The following is a 21,565-nucleotide window of genomic DNA, read 5'->3' as shown; positions in this document are numbered from 1 at the left end:
ACACACATGTTAAAACTAGGCATCTCGTATCTCAGATCGTTAGTTCATGTGTATATCATTCTTGTCTCTTGATCCCACATAGCGATGAAGTCAAGTGTTGGTGTTTTTATCGTGGCTCACAAAGGTGTTCTATTAACATGGTAGGTCTGAGGCTACATGATTCTCAAATCGGAGACGACAAGCTATCAGATAAAACCTTTTGGTAACTACAACCGTCTTGTTCAAGTCCCGGCTGTTCCTATGAACCCTTTTAGGGCCAAGGAGTCTATAATGTTATCCCGAAGTTGCTGTATACGTAATTATATATGATACCTGAGTAGAAAACAGATCATGAAAAACTCCAGTGGCTGCTAAGTCCAAAAAGTGAATCATGATTGAGAGCCTTACAAATTTATATAACTGAAAGTTTGAAAAAAAAACAAAAAACGATACACCCATCAATAGCAATAGGGCCTAGTTTTATTCTGTGCTACTTCCCAGTAATCATTCCATAAGTATTTGTATAGATTTGTATAGTTGTTACATGTAGAATTCTTCGAGTCAGTTGTCTATGACTTTGGGTACAACATTCAAGTGCGTACGTGTATATACAGCAAAAGGGGGTATACTTCAGGTTTAATCCTACATTTTAAACATGAAAGACGTTGGCAAAGTTCAATCATAACTTGCATTGAAACAAAAAATGTATATAGCCCGATGCTGAGTTAAATTGTCCTCAGCACGTTGGGCTGACAAAGAACATTTGAGTGTTATGTTAAGTTAAACCTAATGGTATACAGGGACTAACTATGGAAGTGGTTTGACTCCTAAAATTTTAATCACTACTTGAGGGTCGGATAACTGAAAAAAAAAAATGATAAACTCAATAATAGATAGACGATATCTGGTTGATTTAGGCCTGGAGTTGGTAAGTAAAATACATCGAAAATAGGGTTCATCGATCTCCCAATTCATCAATTGAGAAACGTAAGACATTTTATATCAAGTCAAGATAAATTACGGTTCCATTCATCGCACGGAGTATTGTTGCGTGGTATGATCATACGTATTAATGAATCGTTTTATCCAATTTCTTGCACGTGAGATTATAGTGCATTTTACTCATTATTAACTTATACCTTCAAAGAGAATCATCTCTTTTCTGACTCTGCTCATGATTATCAATTACCATTAATTTCGGGCGCAAAAGGAAAGAGAGGCATCAGAGACTAATTAGACCAATCCTTGTCTAAAAAAATAATAAATTCACTTACTAGGATATCAGTTTTTTCGATTTTCCCATTTCAAGAATTAATAATTAATTAATTAATGAACAGATACAAAATTGTACTTTGACGGTTGTATGCTTTGTAAATGTTAAAAAAAAGCGCGCATCATTAAATCGCTGTTTGTATGTCAGTAATTCCTCCAACTTAGACGTTGGCGGCAGTTTAGGTTGCTGACACGTACGTGGCAGTGCAATCACTTGCAATAGTGGTCTACGTCGGGCACTGGGCCTATTAGTCTCTTGTATATGTTTCTGCTGTGGAAGCTGGGGACAGAACGCCTAACCAAACCATCATTAACGATTAGTTCTATCCGCTTCATAATTAAGTCTTCCACAATTATTCCATACGAGTAAATGGGATATCTGTGTTCGAAAACAGACATTAAATATATTATCATCAGTGTTTTTTAGATTATTTTTCATTTCATCTTAATTTATTTTTTCATTCATTTTGTCCATCTATCTTTCTTTAATAATAATAATAATAATAATAGGCCCCTAATAATTGTTATTAGGCTATTATTATACCATTAAGCCCATGATATATATGTGCCGAAAATATAGTGTTTGATCCTTCAAGCAACGTTTGCATCGAGTTAAAGCATAGTCTTAATAAAAAAAAGACAGCTAGTAGGTCTATGTCCTTGGCATATTCTGAATATCGGAACATTTGCATTGTCCCGCATGCGTATGAAGTACTTCTCCATTTACCTTTTAGGCTACTTTGCAAACGCAATCTCAACAAACACAATCTGCTCGCTTCCATTCTCGAATTTCGGACGACCTTGGCCTACATGATAAACTAGCCAATAGAAACTGTACAGGCAAGTGACAGGGTAAGTCAACTGATTGGTTCACAGTAGTCTATATACACCGGCAGGCAGGCAAGCATGGAGGGACCAGATGTAAATGCTGTAATATTTCTGTTGATATTAAGTTTATCTCCTGCAGTCAACGGCGAACTTGTCAAAGGATCTGTGCAGTTAAATTCGGGAGTATTTGACAAAGTGTGTATATCTTGGTTTGTCCTTGCATTTTCTTTCAAAACATCTAACTGTACATAATTTAGAAAGTCCTTGGAAAATTTTGATGCACCCGGTGTGACAGGAATGGTAGTCCTAGGAATGGAAGTTCAGGGTCTTATATGATTAGTACAGGTTAGGGTTAGCTGTATTGGGGTTAGTATATGGGACGAATATCACCTGTGCAAAGTAATGGGGAACGGACTAGCACGGTTCCTAGCGGACTTCCATTCCTGTAACACCGGTACAAAGTACGTAGAGCATAATTTGGCCCACGCTCGGCTGTCACCTTGATTGGATAGTAAACGATTATCGTAAAATCGCTAAATGATATTAAAACCGGGTGCATAAACTTGGAAACCACCTAGGACAACCTTGGACTGACACATTAATCCAATACAATGCAAAAATAAACTATAACAAGTGGTTAAAGCCTTCAAACCGAATGTCGTAAAGTCCCCATATACCTCCATAGAGACAATAAAATAGAGTAAGCTTGTGAAACAAGATTCAACAATTTTAAACATAATAATCGAAATAAAATACTGCCGGGCATCGGAGCGGCCTAAAACTTGGCACGCTTACCGCAAATACTGCAGGCTACATCATCCCATCGCTCGTTTGTAAATTCTGTGCATGGCATACGCACAATCAAACCGTAAATCCAAATTCCACCTCTGATGCTTGAGTCGGTCCTCTCCACAATCCAATTCAGGAAATGACGTAACCGCAGAGGTCGCATTGTCCAATGGCATGGCTTCTTTTTCGTAATGGGAGGTTAGAGTGGACCGACTCAAGCATCAGAGGTGGAATTTGGATTTACGGTTTGATTGTGCGTATGCCATGCACAGAATTTACAAACGAGCGACGGGATGATGTAGCCTGCAGTATTTGCGGTAAGCGTGCCAAGTTTTAGGCCGCTCCGATGCCCGGCAGTATTTTATTTCGATTATTATGTTTAAAATTGTTGAATCTTGTTTCACAAGCTTACTCTATTTTATTGTCTCAATGGAGGTATATGGGGACTTTACGACATTTGGCTTGAAGGCTTTAACCACTTGTTATAGTTTATTTTTGCATTGTATTGGATTAATGTGGCAGTCCAAGGTTGTCCTAGGTGGTTTTCAAGTTTATGCACCCGGTTTTAATATCATTTAGCGATTTTACGACAATCGTTTACTATCCAATCAGGGTGACAGCCGAGCGTGATTTGGCCTTTTGGGTAAAACAAGTCTTATAGACCTGGGTATAAGGGATGATTTTCAGTAATAAAATAAAACAACCATCATTTTATGTCATCTCAACAAAAGATAAAAAAAGATCAATGTTATAATGTAGATTTAACACTTTTTTTTGGCAGATTTTAAGCAAGCAGAAGGCAGCATTAGTGAAGTTTGATGAAACCTTTCCGTATGGTGAGAAACAGGATGAGTTTAAAAAGGTGGCAGAATCCTCCATCTCCCAACCTGATTTACTAGTAGCAGAAGTTCAAGTATCAGGTAATGAGGACAACCAAATTCACACACACACACACACACCACCACCTTTTTAAAGGTACATACGAACCGAGCATCTGTGGAGTGTGGATTCCGAGTAACACATGTAAACCACTTCTACTAGATTCTTATATGACTCAAATAAATTCGACATGCCAAGGGATAAACTTAATAGATCACTCGATCAGCCATAAAAGACCTTTAGACTGCTCCTTTCTTTAAATTTATGGTTGTAAATTTAACCTACTTCTGTGACCGACTTTCCTGCCCCATTGACATACAGCTTAGAATGCCAGCAGAAAAATCTGTTCAAACATCATTTTCGGGTAAAATTAAACAATGCCTTTTGGTAATTCTCTTAGTTATACTACTTGAAACTATATGCTGGCATTTGGTTGGTTTTTGTGACAAAAAATTGACTTTGTATGCATCTTTAAATTTGTTCCATGCTCATTTTTCTTGCTGTAGTGACAAAAGGGGCACAAGCTTGGTATGATGTATTAGTGTCAAATGTGGACAACAATTGTTCTTTAACTTTGTCAATAACTCATTGTTATGTTGCTATTTACAGTTTTCCCTTCAGGTATATAAAAATTCTGCTGCACAGTGGTTGTTGGTAATGCTATTTTGATTGGATTGCAGATTATGGTGAGAAAGAGAATTCTGACCTGGCAGAGAGGTTTAATGTAAAGAAAGAAGATTTTCCAGTATATAAACTATTTCTTAATGGGAAAGAACAAAAAACTTATACTGGCAGTACCACTGACTCAGATGCAATAAGGACTTTCATTATGAAAGAATCAGGTATAGTATGAAAATTGTATTTCACAAAGAACTGACTTGACAGTCCATGGTGGATTATTTTATTAATATCAGATCTTCTGACATTTCCCCCCATACAGATTGTGGCTTTTGCCAGATGTGACTTGTATCTGTTTTATTAACTGTCTACCAACTGATTTTTGGGGCTTTGTCAGTAAAAAAGGGTCAATTGCTTACTGTATCTACATTTTTTACAATTGCCACGTTGGAATTTTAGTTCTTATTTCATGAAATCAATGCAAAATGAAGGTTGATGTGTTCCATTGTAATTAATTTCAGTATTTTGGTTTTGTTTTTAGGTTTGTGGCTTGGTCTTCCTGCTTGCATTGAAGAATTTGACAAATTAGTAAAGGAACTATATGAAGCTGGTACTGCTGAGCAGAAACTGGATGTCATTAAAAAAGCTCAAAAGGCTTCAGAAAAAGTGACTGATGCCCAGCAGAACTCTGCTGCTATATACATCAAAACTATGCAGAAGATTGTGGAGAAGGGTGAAGATTTTGTCCAATCTGAGATGAAGAGAGTTGAGAAGTTAGCAGAAGGCAAAATCAGTGATAACAAGAAACAGCAGCTGAAAGACAGGCTGCAAATTCTCACATCATTCCAGATAGTCAGAGAGAGAGATGAACTGTAATGTTGACAAGCAGGTGGTTTATCAGGTCTTATCCTTCTACAGTAAGACTTTTTTTCCCAGTAATTGGAGATAAACTGGCTTTGTGCAGTACATATTATATATATATTTAAATTGCTCTACTGTGTCAAAGGACACTGGTGCACATTTCTTTCAAAAAGTACAAGTAAGAGCATTAATTGACAATTATCCTTATTCAGATGAAATATTTCATGTAAGTGTCATAGGTAAGCAGTTGCGAGTTGCCAGTTTGTCGTCTTTGTTGTTAAAAATAAGTTATGAATTTTACAATTATCTTAAAGTTTATAGCAAATTCTTTATATGTCAGATATATGGACTTTAAAAATGCGAAGTCCCACATTTAATTTTTAAGTGCAGTCTTGTTTAAGTGCTTGGTACTTGGGTTTGCTTATTGCAGTCTTTGTCCAAAGTACATTGTACACTGTATTGCAGACTAATATATGTCTATGTGACCTTTTTACAAGGCAGGGGAATAAATTTTACATTTGAGAAATATACAGACTGCTTATATGATCATGAGGTTCTCTCTACTTTTAATGTATTCAGTGCCCAAATTTGCAAAATTTGGGTCTTGTAATCTTGTCCAGTCACAAATCTCCAATATTCTGCACCCTGAGAAAAGTTACTGAAAAAAAGCAAGTGTTTACAGATCTTTTTTTACATGTTTGAAAAGCTGCAAATGGTGCTGGGGGTGGCAGAATAATACTGGGATTAATAATTAGCACGACAAAAAAAAAATTCTTCAACAGGGGCAAATTATTGGCTATTTCTATCATGATTTACAACTAGAAACTGCTGCTTAATATTAAGCTGCAGAACACTAAATAATTTAAAAGCAGTTTATTAAAATGAATAAAGAATATAGTAAAGGTAAAAATTTTATTTGTTTGTGGCATTTACCGAAAAGTGTCTTATTGTTGGAAAGGTTCATTATTAACATTACGAAATGATAAAGATCTTTCATTACACACCATTTCCAAGCTCATGTCAAAGACTATTATGGCTAGCAAATAAAAACATTGTACAGAGATCGGTAGTATGATCATCTGATTTTTCAACATACATCACAGCTTAAGGGCTCCCTTAAAATAACCATTCCAGTTGAATTGGAGAACTTGACAAAATAGTGAGACATTACAAATCTTAGTCAAAAGCACAAAATTGTTAGCAATATAAAACCTCTGTCCAGACTGTTCAGCTTTTCTTTTTGCTAATACTTCAAATCATAAAACAGATGCATGAAGGCATTATCTGTAGTTTTATACCTTCATTCTTCATCATAAAACCTAGTTGATAGAGCAAGATGGTTGAAGCTGTGAAGAGCAGACACATTCACATCAAACTTTTATGCAGTATACGTGTTCATCATGTAAACCATACAAAATGGAAAATGTGGGTTAAAAATCACGTGTTAAGCACCAACAACTTCCCCTTTTATGAATGCTCGAGGTGGGCAAAATTGTGAACTGTAAAGACAGACTACTTATACAATATTATCTCTCTGCTGTCTCTGTATCTTTTTCACTGTCTTTTGATTCTGTTGTTTCAGTTTTCTTTTCAGAGTCTTTAACAGACATTTCTCCCAATTTTTCTGCTACACTGTTTGCAGCTGTGCTGTCTCCACTCGCACTTGTGTTGCCATCTGCTAATTTGCTGTCTTCTTTAGAATTTTCAGATTGCTCTGGCTTTTCTGGAGTGTCTGAAAGGGTAATACCAAATAGGTGTGGTCATGCCAAAACATCTAGAGATGAATTAATTCAGTATAAGTAGCATAAAAAAAATTGATAAATGACATTCTAGACATCACATCATTAATACAATATTGCTGATAATATACTTCAAGGATGTTAAGAAGAGAGGTAACTGCACATACTTTTCTTTCTCTTCGCATCTGAAATAAAAGTTTTAAAGGGGCAAGTTACTGCATGGGAAAATGTGACGAGTGCTTTTAGATGAAAAATAAAATGTACAAACAAAAATAAAGGAATCCCCAACATCCTTATGCAAGTTCTTACCTCCAGTTTTTTCTGATTCACCTGATGCCTTTAACCTGTCAAATGTCTCTTTAAATTTATTTGCATCTGAAAAATAAATGCGTGCGAACTTTACTATTTCGCAATGTATAAATATGTCATGGTTTGTTTGTTGAAAAGAAAAACAATGCATCAGAACTGTGACAATCAGCAAGAATAATATCACTTGTACATTTGTGATCTCAGTCCGCCCGTCACAAATTTCTCATCACTTACATTAAACAAAAAGTACTGGTTTGAATAAAACAAATACATGTTAGCACAGCAGTAGTAATAGCAAGATATTTTGAAGCTTATGGTAATAATGGCACTCGGATATTACAAACTATTTTCATTTTGGAATCAAAACAAAAATCAGTATTTCATTTTTAAGATGTACTCACTTTCAACATTTGCAAATCGAATAGCTAGTAATTCTGGTTTTGGTTCCTCATCAGCAAAATCAGCAGGTGTGTTCCACACCCAGGCCTTGTCACTGCCACAATTCTTCTTCAGTTCCATCTGTGGTAAGACTAAAATGGAAATGCACCTTCAGTGCTGTTATAAGCTGAAGGGGCTATTTTGGAATTCCTCACTCTAGATCTATGACTGGGTTCCCATACATAGATCGATCCATCTCCCTGGGGGTTCGTGCTAAATTGCTATCAGCTCAAGAGGCTTAAAGGTCTGTCACGCCTACCGAATCGGCTAGGGGTAAAGATAATTACCCCCTAACAGTTTTACTAGGCGTGACAGACGTTTAAGCCGGTTAGTTTGATAGCAATTTAGTGAGACCCCCCAAGGAGATAGATCGATCCAAATATCTGTGGGAATGGTCCCCATCTTTTTGTGCAGTCAATACTTTTGTCCATGTCAATTTTTCAGTTTCAAAACCTACCATTTGCTGCTTAAAATTGCAAAGGATGCATTTAGTTCTTTACTCAGTGCAAACCAGTGAAGATAGTAAAGGTACTCTTCAGTATCACATTTCAGACCAGCGACAAAAAGCAATTCTGCACTGATACTCAGGCTTTGTAGGCACATCCCAACTTCTAAGGCAAATTTAGAGCAAACCACAATTAACTTGTTCCTCTTGATCAACAATTCAATTTATGCCTTTGATCTAAATATTTTCATCTACGTAATATGGCACAAGTATTACAGTACTTACCATAATGATTAGCACAAATTTTCAGTGTTTTATCCCTCCTCATTAATAGCCTTGTGGTCCCTTTCCCTGTGTGTGAAAGTAGTTTAACTTCTCCTGTACCTCGCTCCTTCCATTCTGGCTCATCTCCCGATGTGTCATATCTGAATAATTTAGCTCTCCTATGAAATAAAGAAAAGTTGTTTACTGCAGCTGTGCAATGGAAATCTTTGAACCATCACCACAAAGAGTAAACTTTCATTGGAAAATCACTCAGCATTTTCCCAAATGCAAATGAATGATGTCACGACGCCAGTTTTTGCTAAGAGCTTAAAGGTGTCAGTGTTATGGTATGCATCAAAGTTGAAGGGATCTATTTCAAAATCTACAAAACAGTTTGAATTTTAACTTAGTACATAAATCCTAAATGTGATATCACACCTATGTGTATAATTTGAGAGCTTTAGCCATCATATTTTTCTACAATCCCCATTCAAATTTGAAAATAAGCATTTCTTCAACAATTTCCTGAAGGGCAAGTCTGTGAGCAGGGGTTTCCTCAGAATTTGGGGTACAAGGAGTCCAAAATGTTGATCTGTAATTTTGGAGGGCCTGTACCCCCAATCCTGAGAAAAGCCCTATCTCAGATTGCCAATTTTTTAAAACAAATGAATGGATGTATGGTCTTTGAAACTGTGGTTATAGGTATTAATATAGGCTTAGAAAATCCTAGTGGTTGTGTTTGCTTTTTGTCTTTCAAGCAGGACTCGGTTGCTTCTCTACCTACATTCTCAGCATTTCTTCTTCATCCTCCTCTAGTGACTTAACATCCACTTCTGGTAACTTGACTACTGGTTCAAAATGAGCATCTGGACTCTCAATAACTTCTTCCTAAAATGGAGAACATTTAATAAATAGATGCTGAGAGCGATGAATTGACCAAAGCAAAAATGTAGCTTAAACCAGTGTAATCAAGGCATGAAATGCATGTGTTGACACTCCGGTTAAGGAGATGAGAGGTAAGATAGAAATTAGAGAGCTCTTGCACAGCAGTGAGTGGGCAAACTGGTCATCACTTTACACTTAATTCGCTTTCGTTCATTTACACAGTGTAAATATCACCAAAATGCTCCTGTCCTGAGTGGGCATAATGTCTTCAGTGGGTAGGTGTCCACTGAGGCTAAGGGAGTAAAGATGGTATGTTTAGGGTTATGTTTGTACTAGAGAGGTTTCCTCACTGGCTTGGTTTTGAATACTATTGGACACAGTGTAATCCGTGCCAAGTAAGACATGGCTTAACCAACATTACTGGTTTTTTACCAATACTAAGACATAAATATCTAGAAACTGAAAAAAAGGCATTTCTTCTGGGATTGTAGATACAAGCAACGCCGATTATCCGTAGCAATCTATCAATGAATGCGCAAAAACGTCTCGATTGAAGTGCTGATTCTGAGGTTATCTATTAATGCACGGGTTTGTATTTCTCTTAAAATTGGCATAAGTTAAAAGAGAACACAAATGTCACAGTTTACCTTGTCATCTGCCATGTTGTAGAGAGATGCTTTGAGATTCTTTTGCCTACTCTTCTTGACCTTCGTTAGCTTTAGTCTCCTTTCCCGCTGTAGCGAAATCGAGACATTTACCTCGGTTGCAACAAGACCTTTCGTTTTAGATAAATAATTTTGCAATTTCTGAGAATGGAATTGAACATTCAATATCCTAGTTACTTAAGTTACACTATCATAACTTCTCAGTTTAGAGTTTATTGTTAATTTGACGCCAAAAAACGTTTGATAGAACCCCGCATTTTAGCATACGGCAACAATATGGCTGCGCCCATAGTGGTTCACATGAAAGGGGAAAGTTTATCTTTAAGGGTGTGATTTTGAACTATAGCGACTCCTTGAGTTATCACTTTAGAAAGATTGTACTATGAATTAGACTAACAGAGGTAAAAAAGGACTTTTTGAAAGTATTTAGCCGACTTGTTATGATTTATTCGTTATGTGTTCTATCTTATTATTCATTATTGCATTGTGAGGCTGCAACTTGTTTAATTTTCAAGGTACGAGTCTAGGGATGTTTTTATATATATATATATATATAGCACAGGTTGATTTTACGCTGGCGTCATTTGTATGGTAAACTGGTGGCGCTTGTTAACTAGTTTTACAATACACGTATGGCATACTAGTATATGTATGTAGACCAGTAAAAGTTTCACAGCAAGTGGGAATATAATATATAAAGACGAATGAGTGAATGGTGTTAGTCGTCAGAATAAGAGTGGAGTGGTTCTTTTTAACAAAGACATTCAATGTCAAATCATAAATTCGTCAGTGTCAATTTATCACTGTAAATGTTCCCTGTTTTATTGACAGTACCTAATAAAATGGAAGAAAGAGAGGGTGATCTTGCTGCTGCTGCTGCTACTCCTTCAAACTCTAATATGGTTTCCCCTGGATTAAAAACAGATGGCATGAAAGAAGAAAATCCTATCACTGTTGAAAGAAGTGTGACACAAGGGCCAAACAGTGAAGAATCAGAATCACAACCAGACAAACCACAGCTGGATCCATATGAATACTTGAAACGAGAAGGTTTTACTTCAGAAATATTTAAGATAGAAGTTCGTAATCTACCTAGAAAGTTTGGTTTCAGTGTAAGTTAATTAAAAATATTTGTATATATTTTATTTTCTGTGTTATGAGACATTTTTTTTTCATACTGTACAATGGCCACCATTTCTTTTAAATATTTTTTATTTATTTATATTATTTATAAATTTTATTTTTAAATTTTTTTACCTTTTATATCTTGAGTTTTGGCAAACAGGAGTAGTGTTTCAATAAAAGTGTGTAAGTAAATTCAGTGTCGAATATCTATAAGTAGGCAAACTTTTTTGCTTCTGTTAGTCACCATGATACTGAAGAATGGCCTGTTATTGATATTAAAAACATAGCTTTTCATATATGTGCCAATAATTTATTTGATTTTTTGCATGATATATATTAAAGGAAATTTTATTTCTTTTAACTTCTGTTTTTATTAGAATGGTATCTGTTTCAGCAATTGAAGAAAAGGTTGATTAACCTCGAATTAAATCCAGTGAAAATCAAGGCAGCCTCAGCCAATGGAAGTGTAGGATACGTTACCTTTAGGTGAGGTGGCATAATATTATTTATGAAATGAAATTGTGTACATGTCTCTGTTTGATTAAATTTTTTTCAGACACTATATTTAAAAGGTGACTAAAACAAATTTAGATCAAAAAAGGAAATTTCAAAACAGTACAAAAGTCAACTGTTTTAAGATAAAATTGATTCTTACTGATAATTTCAGGACTGTGTGCATATTAACACACACACACACACACACACACACACACACACACACACACACACACACACGACATAAGTGCGTGTGGGATTGTGTTAGGAAGAATTATACATGAATTTTTGAGTTTTAGAAATGAGGAAGATCGCCAGAAAGGTTTGAATGTCTTAAATGGTCATCAGTGGAAAGGACAGGTTTTGCAGGCAAAGGTACAAGGCTTTATATCTGTTAAAGACCCTTACAAGACTTAGTGAAAATTATCAAAATAGTTTATGATTCTTCATTAAGAAGACTTAAAATTATAAAATTGAGAAACAGTTTGTTTAACATTTGCATAAATTTGATAAACAATGACAGGTGCTAGCATTTGAATAATGCTTACCCAAAAATTACATAACTAAAAAAATATGTCAATGGTAATGTAAAAATGTCTGTTTTGTGCTTCGAACAATTTGTCAGATTTCATCAGATGTGTTTTAGTACGTACTGTTTTTCCACGTAGAAAGCCAATCCTGCAGCAGATCCATTCATAAAGAGACAGCTGGAGGTACAACAACAGGGTATGAATTAAATTTCTTCTTTACACATAAGTGGTAGATGAGTTTTTAGGGTCTTATATTTAAGATATACTTTTTTGATTATTTGAAAATGAGTTTTTTTAGAAGGTTGCTTTTACATGAAAAGAAAAGGAGAGGACAGAGAATTCTAAAGAACAGTGGTGACATGAAAGGAGTTATCTTTTTACAATAGATACAGATGAACCTCAAGCAAAGAAGGCCAGATCAGGCACAGATAATCAAGAAGAGGATAAGCTTCCACCACAGGAAAGGTATATAAATTTTAAAAGTCCTATGCAGATTCACACTCTATTTACACTCAGAAATATATACCTTGAGTGTTATTTAAAGTGGCATACAAACCGAGGGAGGGTGCTATCATAGTTTTTGAGATGATATAAGAGTGGTGTCTAAAATTGTTTATCTTAAATAATCATCACCATTAGATCTATATATTATTCGTCAAAACCCAATTTTAACTTTGTTTTTTGTCCGTTCTGCGCATTCAGTTTTACGCTCTGCTGTCGTCGAAAGCAATTTGCATGCGCACAATTCATTCACTGCATGTGCACCTTTTACTACTAATGCTATTAAGGCTTCCTGCTTTTGTTTTTTGTTATTTTATTACAGTTATATGTAAATAAATGTACATTTTGATAAACACATTACTCTATTTATTTCATGTAGACTGAATAATGTTGTAACTCCACTCTGGCAAGTTCCATACGAGGAGCAAATACAGGTAATTCTTCCTATAGGTTTTAGAGTGTTGATTGTGCAGAAAACTTAAGTATTTGCAATAATTTTATTCAGTGTGAAGTGGTGAAGTTAGTGGTAAATCCCTTATTCTTTATACAGGGATGAGATTTTCTTAACTATCAGTGGATTTCTGACTTTTCAGGAGCCAAAAATATTATTGGCCTAGGTTTCCCACTGGACCCCATGCCATATTTTCTAACTTTTTCACTATATGACAGCCTCATCCGTGTTTATATCAGTACTTCAATTTGCTTTAAAAATCATACTCTTTATGTTTAAGACCAAACAAACAGAAATGGATGGTATATTGAAGAAGTTTGCACATGTCATTGAAAAGGGGAACCTGGATTTGAAGTCTTGGATACAAAATCAGAGGTAACTGAGATGTCACAGTGACAGTCAGTTTTATTTTTAAGATGTGGAGAAGCATAGAGAAAGCTTTTTTTTTCTTAACCCAATTTTTTAGACTCAAAGCTGATCCCCAATGTTACATATTCACTATTTATTGTTATCAAATGTTTAGTTTATTTCAACATTTTTTTTTCAGAAAAACACATCAGTCAAAATGCTGCACTTTACTGGAAATCAAACCATCAGTAAGAGATGTTTTTTTAGACCTTTAATGCATGCCAGTATGGGAGGCAATCTTAAATATTTGATACAGATATAAAAAGAAATGTAGACCTGTACCCTGAAAGTATAAGCTGATCTCTTCTGCAATTATTTTGTAGCATGTACTGGATGTGTTTCATATTAGTTTTTGTGACACATAAGATAACCCAGTTGTGGGCTTTTACTGATATCAGTCAATAGATTCCATTTGTTGGAAATAACGTTTAGATTTTTTTTCAGCCAATCCTTGAAAGTTATAGAAACAAATGTGAGTTCACTATTGGAAAAGGAAGTGATGGTGGTAAGTAGATCTTTCACATTGGATAAATTTTTGATCTTTAATTAGTTTTAAAGGTGTAGGATGATTTAACCAAAACATCAAGTTTGCGGTGTTTATCTGTGAGCATATTGACTGTATCTTCAGGCAAAGTTGTTGGTTTCCGCATGGGGCGCTACAGAGATGGTACCTGTGTAGTGACAGAGCCCAGTGGTTGTATCAACTTACCTCAGAGTATGAAAGACCTGGCTAAGGTGGGTAAGACTGCCTGTCATAAAGTGATTTCTACAATATATATATATATATATATATATATATATATATATATTACATATCTTGGTGTGAATATAATCACCCCTATCCATTTTAGTAAGAAGGGTGCAGAAGTTGGAAGGAAAAATGCTTGCTTCTCTCTTTGAAAATCTGATTTGTAAGAAGTACTTGAAAATCAACAAACTTTTGGCATAGTAATAGAAAATAAAATTTAAAAAACAAGCCTGCAAAGTTACATTGAACACATTTTCTGTAATTTAATTTTCAGGCTCTGCAAGATTATATTCAGACTTCCAAATATGGAGTGTTTGATCCGGAACTCCAAGTTGGACACTACAGACAACTGACTGCCCGCACGTGTCAGGGGAAAGATCTGATGGCAATTATAATATTTCATCCACAGTCACTAACTGAGGTTTGGATTCAGTTTGATTGCTTTTAGTTTTAAATGTAAACTTCATATCAAGTTATTCAGAAGTTTAGTTTCTGGGTCTTATAGAAGTAATTTATGGAGTTTAAGTATTCCTCAAATCTTTCGGTAAGTGCAATTTTTTACCTGCAAAATGAAATTCTTTATTGATGCATTTTAAAAAGAAGATCCATCTTTTGAACTATTTCTATTCACTTTTTGGAACTTAACACACAAGTTAGACTGAAAACCTAATACACTTTGTAGAAAAATTATTTTAGATATGTACATTTTAATTCAGGAAGAACTTGCATTAGAGAAACAGTCTCTGGTAGAATATTTCGTGTCTGGTGGTGGAAAATCATGTGGAATAACTTCTCTGTATTTTCAAGCATCATCTTCAAGGTATGTTTAATTTGTTGACCATATTTTGAAAAAAATTCCAATGTTTTTCCTAAGAACATCAAAGAATTATTTGTTTTTCTCTTTATTTTGCAGTAGTGATTGTATATTTATTTAAAAATCATTTTCACTCTATGTTTAGTTCACATATTTTGTTTTCTGTAAAGAGATAAACAATTCTTGAATTATTTTCATATAATTACATTTATCATATTTTGTTTTTCTATCCTAGAGTAACTGGTGGAGACAGTGAACCAGCTTTTGAGCTTCTACACGGAGAACAGGTACAATATAGACTCCAGTTAACACACCAGAATGGGACATCAGGCTGTTGCATTGTTGCCAGTGGATCCACATGATCCCAAGTAGTGTGTTTAGTGGATTATAGATACGAGCACAAATAAGATGTTTTGTTCTGATTGATAAATGATTTTTGCCCTTTTACTTAGTTATTTCACTGATACAGGAAGTAGCAAGAATGCAAAACCATGTGTATATACTATGTGATGATGGCACCAAAATCAGACAAACTGGCATTAAATAGACTACATGAAATTGAAATTATTGAAATTACGATTGGCAAGAAAAACTGCTATATTGTCTGCCTGCCTTAAGTTTGGAAATAATTACATTTATTATTTTACAGCATATATCTGAGGAGCTACTTGGTCTTACCTTCAGGATATCTCCAGATGCATTCTTTCAAGGTAAACATATTCATTGTACATATATCAGAGTTGAATTTTGCATTGAAATCTTTTGTTTACATTTATTGTTGTATTGTTATTGGCAAGTTATATTTCATATTCTTTTCATGTCTTGGTATATGGTAAATCAAGTGCAACTTTTAGGTAATTTCGGAGAAGGAATTTGATTTAATCCTAGAGCACAGAATATTAAGGTAAAACACCCGCCTTTCTTCCACAGTCAACACTCTGGCCACCGAGGTGTTGTATCAAGTCGTTGGTGACTGGTGCTTAGAGAATATCAACACTGATGTCACCGTCTTGGACATTTGTTGTGGAACGGGCACTATTGGACTTACATTGGCCAAGGTTAGCTTAAATTTTATGTATTTTATAAAGAAATCTTGTATTATTGTTGATGCTTCACACAATATTGTTTTAATGTGCTGACTATCTGAAAAAAATAATTTATAAAGAAATCTTGTATTATTGTTGATGCTTCACACAGTCTTTAAAGGTATGGCATTAACTGACTGCAGATGAAGAGCTTTTCTACTAACAATGCTAGTGTAGTTGTGCTCTGGAAAGTGTAATAGCTACTTCTATTTAGAATTAAATAGTTCCTACCTTAACATTTTCTTGTCAGAGAATGCAGGTGGAATGTGGTTCTGTCATGAAGTAGACCCATGTAAATATTTCTTGAATAATATCTTTTTCGGATTCTGAGTGTCTGAAGTGGTCTTTTGGTTAACAACTTTAAGAGAGCTTTAATTAATTAGGGTTGAATTTCAACTCTTTATTTCAGAGAGTGAAGAAGGTAATAGGTATAGAGATGGTGCCACAGGCCATTGAGGATGCCAAACATAATGCACAACTAAATGGTAGGTGATATGTTTTATGAAGCACTAAATCCAACAGTCATGAAACTGTGCAATTTTTTCCCTGTTTTGTGTGTATGCATGCGTGTAGTGAATTAAAATTGCCTGTATATAGTTTGTAAATGTAGCCGAGAACAATAAAATGTGAATTTCCAAATGTGATTCAGGTGACTAAAATTTCATAATAATAATAATAATGTCAATTATTTTTTAGATATCAGCAATGTGGAATTCCACTGTGGCAAAGCAGAGGATGTTCTCCCTGAACTGGTATCCAGCCGTCCATGCTGGGGAAATGCAGTAGCAGTGGTAGATCCTCCCAGGGCAGGCCTACGTAAGAAATAGTTTGTGATTATTTGTACTTCATACTACATTCACATAGCTGGCACAATAATATATTTTTCTGGCATTTTTGAAAGGAAATGATTGTGTAGTTTAAGAAATATTGTTTTAATGTGCTGACTATCTGAAAAAAATAACTTAAAAGCCATAAGGTTTGCTTAATGAATTATTTTAATAGAGTGGTATTATGCAAGGTAATGTTGTATTTAATACAATTTAATTGTGATAAATGTAGAACTAGTTCATAATTACATTGCTGATTGCTTTCACTTTCAGACCCCAAGGTTATCCATGCTATCAGGAGATGCCATGCTTTGAATAGAGTGATATTTGTGTCTTGTAGCCCCAAAAGTGTTGTACAGTCAAATTTTTTAGAGTAAGTGCACTACTTTGGACTTGAGAAAAAATTGCAGCTCATGTTGACTGCATTTTTTGTCTATATAGATTTAAGTATACTTAGCTTAAAGTAAGTTACACAGAAACATTGAAATGACGTTGTTCATCAGAAATTAATTCAAGTTTTCTTTCATTTTTTTTTTAGCTTTGTACGCCCAGAGTCTAAGAAGATGAAGGGTCCCCCATTTATACCAGTGAAAGCCATACCTGTGGACCTGTTTCCACACACTAGTCATTGTGAACTTGTTGTTCTCTTTGAAAGATACAACCCTGGTTAAAGGCTCAAAGTGATGAGGATATTTTGATTTTATGGATTGAAAAAAATGTGTGCTGATAAATCAGTTACATGCATTTGGCAGAAGCCAATGTATAATTTGACTGCTAGGAAAAATTTAGTTTAGTGGATCTTCACAGGAGTACCATGAGAACTATACATTGGCCATTGCAGTGAAAATAAAAGATAAACATTTTTCTTAAACATGATCTAGAATGGTGATTATTTTTCATATATATCATTGTGCAGACCCTAACTCATATGCATTTTGTGTTTTTTGAGGGCACAAAACTCCATGAGACTAAAAAATATTCAATTATCTAAGAAATTTTTGAAAAATTAAAGAATTTAACTGATCAGATAAATTAATTCAAACTATACAATGGTTATATGGAAAATTGCAAAGTGTTGTCTTATGAAAAACATAGATGAAAGCTTCGTTTGTTTATTCTTATGATAAATGACTTTTCTTTTTTATAATATATTTTAAAATGTTAGTTAAGTTACAGAAATCATATTATTTAATTTTCTTGATGCATTTTAACATTAGTAAAAACCCAAGAAAATGCATAATATGTGTATATGTTATATTTATTTACAGATGTACATGACATGTTCTTTACATATGAATGAAAATAAATTGAAAGATCATAACATACTGCATCTTTGACTAAAAGTAAACTGGAACAGAAGCATATTAAAAGAAAATTCATTTACCAGCAAGAACAAAACTTATGCCACATATAAAGATAAGGTGCACACAGTATTCGGATCTTCTGGTTTACTATTTTCACAATCATTAACTCCATAGTTCATATATTATGCCATGATGCAGTCATTATAAGTTCATCCCAATTCCTAATTTTCTCTAATTTGTGTTCATTTACATTTTAGAAAGGTTTGATGTTGACACTCTTCCTCATTCCCATGCATTGCACCTCATCAATAAATAGCGTGTTTGCCTTAACATCAATGTCCTCCTCCAGGTCCAGCTGGTTACGGATAAGTCCTTTCAGAGAAGACTCGGCCTGAGCAAGTCTTTCCCTGAGGGCATCGATGGACATCTGGATCTCCGTCACCTCACTGATGAGGCGGTACTGCACTGGGTCACGGCATAGCTCAACATTTGGCCGCTGTGCTCTAGTGTCCAGCCGGGTCTGTGACAGCTTCATAGGGTTCTCTTTGTCTGCAATGGCTTTCTGCAGGCGGCTGATGTTCTCTTCCATTTCCTTAATCTGTGCAATAACCTAGAAAATTAAATTGTATGTGCACAGATTAAATACATGTTGAGGAAGGAATCCAGGCAAATTTTTTCAAAGTATAGACTTTTAATAATCGGATTCAAGTGTGTTCTTACCATATTGTAATTCACCTTCTGGGATTTTCATCAATTTTAATCATTCTGTAACTTTCAGTATTTTTTTACTTGTACTTACAACTAATCTGCAGTGGTAGTAGTAATGGGATATTCAGTAGTTTCTATTATTTCAATTTAATCACTAGCTACAAAATAATCAAATCTGATCTGTGAAAAGAACACTTACCCTAGACAGATGGTTTTCCAACTTTCCTTTAGTATCCTTAGTCTCATCGATCCTTTTCTGGAAAGCAATGTTAACACATTCGCATTCTTTCTGCATGTCATTACAGGTCTGCTGCAGCACACCGTCAATGATGGTTCGCAGTTGTACTGAGTTGCACCTTTCCCTCTCTGCTTTCGCGATGTTTTCATTAGAATAGGTCTCCCAGTCCTCAGGGGTGACAGAACTGCAAGAGCCAGGAAATTGTTCGTTTTTACAACTTTTCAAAAATTTTTTTAGGGGGAGAGGGGGATGTTTCACATAAAATTTTCACCAAATATACTTAGAATAATGTTGAATACTGTTGCAAAAGGCCACCTTCTGAGAAACAAACTATAGGAAGATAGGTAATGACATAAAATATATAAAAAACTTCATCTGTTTTATCCAGTGTGTAAGTTAATTCACTTTTTAACAAGAAATATAAATAGTTATTTACATTACAGAAATAAGAATAATGCAGCTGTACTCACTTTGCTTGGATTTTAGTAACTCCATCCTTATAGCGTATGTGTTGAGAATTGTTTCTCAATTCTTTACAGTATCCATCAACATCCATAGCAGTAAATTTGTCCTTTAAATCCTTCTCTAATTGGTATTTTGCTTTCCTGTTTAACCTAAAATGTAAAGAAAGTATGATTTGGTGTATTTTCTTTAAGCAAAATCAGATGAGCATGGTGTCAATGTTAGCCTACAGAACTGATAGTTACAGGCTTTTATCTGGGACATTTAGTATATTTTAAGCTTGTAATGCATGAATATTGGCATACAAAGGTCAAGAGTGTAATTATCCTACCTTATCTGTTCCACTGCTTGTTCCAGTGTTCTAGACAGAAGAGCCATGACTCCTTGGATTGTTTCAACTTCTTTGATGAGTTCCTTTTGGACATCGTCATGGACAAGATCAATGCCTTTCCTCTTCTCTCTAGATTTTAAATAAAATGTAAAGATTAATTTCAGGTCAATAAAATCATAGTGGATCAAACAACTTAATTTATGATTAATGCTTATCTCTGGAAATGTTTCTTTTTCCTTGTTGAACAGATTATATTGAAGACTACAAATCTCAAAATCCACCTAGGAAACTTTTTATACAACTCAAAGCTGTGACTCACCTGTTGGCTAGACACTGTTGGGCAATATGGAGGGGTTCAGCACATGCTTCAATGGCCTTTTCTACTCTGGTCTTAAAAGCTAGCAAGTTGTCAATTTCTGTTTTAAGTTCAGCAAGTTTATTATCCAATTCACTCTTCCAAAAGTCCAAGTCTGCTATTCTTTGATCTGATTGGGGAAAAAAAGGAAAATGTAAATGCATCGATCTACATGTATTAGTAAGATTTAAATTAAACAAATCACACAGTACAGAGCTTGTTAGCCTATTCATGGAATGAAGGTTTTATATGAAACAAAATAGACCCATATTTTACATCATCTCTCATTCACTAAAGCAGCTTTCAAATACATAATATTATATTAAAGTTTATTACCTAATTTCTTTGATACATCTCGCTGAGTATACTCTGTCCTCTTTTCAGTTTCATCTGCGAGTCTTTTAGATTCATCTACCAATCGTTCTGCTGCTGCTCGTTCCCCTTCAGCATTACTAAATTTTGTCTTATTGGATGTTGTCCATTCTGAGTGATTGAAGACAGTTGGTGGTTTTATTAACTGAGCCATTCTGATGAGAGTCTGAAAAAATTGTTAAACTGCTTATTATATTTCTCACTGTATTTGACTTGTTTGATATTTGTTCCTCAAGAAAACAGATGAACTTACAAAAATGTGTCACCGGTAAACCACTAAAACAATTACAATCAAACAAATAATACGGATAAACAAGTATGCATTAATTTTTTCTTTATATGTTTGTGTCTACTGAGTATTTGCAAAGAGTCTCCACAATTATGCAGATTTAGATTGTATAGATTTATAGAGAATATCAATAAACACAACTGAATATTTAGATTCGACTACAACTAAATCTAAGTAAGTGTGAGTGGCATTAAAAAGTTTTACATCTCGGCAATGGCAAAAATAATCGATTCATCAAATTCTTATTTCAACGTTTTATTCAAAATCGTTTGTTCATATTCCTTCGAGATCGTTTCGTTTAAAATATCTTGAGTTTATGCTTACCTTTTTGAATTGTCACTGTAACACCACAAGTTCAGCAGACTGATCCGTCTAAACTCTGCTTACGAATGAAAGACGTGTTGCTGCTTTCATAGACCCAGTAACATAGCAACAGTCACGTTGCTAAAACAAAACAAAGGTTTTCCAATTTTACCAAAAGGGGGCAGCAGCAGGAACACAATTGTTTTACAGAGCAACAAAGTGCTGCCCTCTATTTTTTTAAAGCAAGG

The 21,565-nt window shown here is 34.7% G+C and overlaps 4 protein-coding genes across 4 annotated transcripts; 2 read left to right on the top strand and 2 right to left on the bottom strand.

Annotated features, from left to right (window-relative positions):
- Positions 1 to 2,082: 2,082 nt before the first annotated feature.
- On the top strand, positions 2,083 to 5,754 carry LOC106169011 (endoplasmic reticulum resident protein 29). Its single transcript, XM_013548292.2, has 4 exons — positions 2,083 to 2,274; positions 3,650 to 3,788; positions 4,428 to 4,589; positions 4,907 to 5,754. The coding sequence occupies exons 1-4, from the start codon at positions 2,158 to 2,160 to the stop codon at positions 5,239 to 5,241; spliced, it is 753 nt and encodes a 250-aa protein (XP_013403746.2). The 5' UTR covers positions 2,083 to 2,157; the 3' UTR covers positions 5,242 to 5,754.
- A 370-nt stretch (positions 5,755 to 6,124) lies between these two features.
- On the bottom strand, positions 6,125 to 10,134 carry LOC106169012 (ran-specific GTPase-activating protein). The gene is made up of 6 exons (XM_013548293.2): positions 9,954 to 10,134; positions 9,206 to 9,309; positions 8,443 to 8,600; positions 7,676 to 7,804; positions 7,275 to 7,340; positions 6,125 to 6,958 (listed from the first exon to the last, which is right to left on the bottom strand). Exons 1-6 carry the CDS (start codon positions 9,966 to 9,968, stop codon positions 6,753 to 6,755), a joined length of 678 nt encoding a protein of 225 aa, XP_013403747.1. The 5' UTR covers positions 9,969 to 10,134; the 3' UTR covers positions 6,125 to 6,752.
- An 80-nt stretch (positions 10,135 to 10,214) lies between these two features.
- Positions 10,215 to 18,280, top strand: LOC106169006 (tRNA (uracil-5-)-methyltransferase homolog A). The gene is made up of 20 exons (XM_013548285.2): positions 10,215 to 10,372; positions 10,803 to 11,083; positions 11,491 to 11,582; positions 11,891 to 11,966; positions 12,260 to 12,317; positions 12,508 to 12,586; positions 13,002 to 13,056; positions 13,354 to 13,448; positions 13,621 to 13,669; positions 13,926 to 13,986; positions 14,110 to 14,216; positions 14,504 to 14,650; positions 14,946 to 15,049; positions 15,279 to 15,330; positions 15,693 to 15,753; positions 15,974 to 16,101; positions 16,538 to 16,613; positions 16,825 to 16,944; positions 17,229 to 17,328; positions 17,494 to 18,280. Exons 2-20 carry the CDS (start codon positions 10,814 to 10,816, stop codon positions 17,624 to 17,626), a joined length of 1,863 nt encoding a protein of 620 aa, XP_013403739.2. The 5' UTR covers positions 10,215 to 10,372; positions 10,803 to 10,813; the 3' UTR covers positions 17,627 to 18,280.
- On the bottom strand, positions 18,196 to 21,477 carry LOC106169008 (tektin-1). The gene is made up of 7 exons (XM_013548289.2): positions 21,339 to 21,477; positions 20,690 to 20,891; positions 20,318 to 20,483; positions 19,999 to 20,127; positions 19,676 to 19,819; positions 19,167 to 19,389; positions 18,196 to 18,869 (listed from the first exon to the last, which is right to left on the bottom strand). The coding sequence occupies exons 2-7, from the start codon at positions 20,877 to 20,879 to the stop codon at positions 18,513 to 18,515; spliced, it is 1,209 nt and encodes a 402-aa protein (XP_013403743.2). The 5' UTR covers positions 20,880 to 20,891; positions 21,339 to 21,477; the 3' UTR covers positions 18,196 to 18,512.
- Between the last annotated feature and the right edge of the window lie 88 nt (positions 21,478 to 21,565).

This window comes from Lingula anatina, chromosome 1 (assembly GCF_051362555.1).
Source record: "Lingula anatina isolate TDL-2025a chromosome 1, LinAna3.0, whole genome shotgun sequence".
NCBI classification, from domain to species: Eukaryota; Metazoa; Brachiopoda; class Lingulata; order Lingulida; family Lingulidae; genus Lingula; species Lingula anatina.
The sequence above is the reverse complement of the archived record's forward strand: the minus strand, read 5'-3'. Positions and strand labels throughout refer to the sequence as shown.

Coding starts and splice junctions, on each gene's coding strand:
- LOC106169011 (XM_013548292.2), top strand. CDS start 2,158: ATGGAGGGACCAGATGTAAATGCTGTAATATTTCTGTTGATATTAAGT. Junction 3,789..4,427: donor AGCAGAAGTTCAAGTATCAG/GTAATGAGGACA, acceptor ATTGGATTGCAG/ATTATGGTGAGAAAGAGAAT. Junction 4,590..4,906: donor TTTCATTATGAAAGAATCAG/GTATAGTATGAA, acceptor TTTTGTTTTTAG/GTTTGTGGCTTGGTCTTCCT.
- LOC106169012 (XM_013548293.2), bottom strand. Junction 7,805..8,442: donor AATTTGTGCTAATCATTATG/GTAAGTACTGTA, acceptor TTTCCATTTTAG/TCTTACCACAGATGGAACTG. Junction 6,959..7,274: donor TGAATCAGAAAAAACTGGAG/GTAAGAACTTGC, acceptor TTACCCTTTCAG/ACACTCCAGAAAAGCCAGAG.
- LOC106169006 (XM_013548285.2), top strand. CDS start 10,814: ATGGAAGAAAGAGAGGGTGATCTTGCTGCTGCTGCTGCTACTCCTTCA. Junction 11,967..12,259: donor GACAGGTTTTGCAGGCAAAG/GTACAAGGCTTT, acceptor TTTTCCACGTAG/AAAGCCAATCCTGCAGCAGA. Junction 16,102..16,537: donor TTGGACTTACATTGGCCAAG/GTTAGCTTAAAT, acceptor TCTTTATTTCAG/AGAGTGAAGAAGGTAATAGG.
- LOC106169008 (XM_013548289.2), bottom strand. CDS start 20,879: ATGGCTCAGTTAATAAAACCACCAACTGTCTTCAATCACTCAGAATGG. Junction 19,390..19,675: donor GTTACTAAAATCCAAGCAAA/GTGAGTACAGCT, acceptor TGGCTCTTGCAG/TTCTGTCACCCCTGAGGACT. Junction 18,870..19,166: donor TGGAAAACCATCTGTCTAGG/GTAAGTGTTCTT, acceptor TTAATTTTCTAG/GTTATTGCACAGATTAAGGA.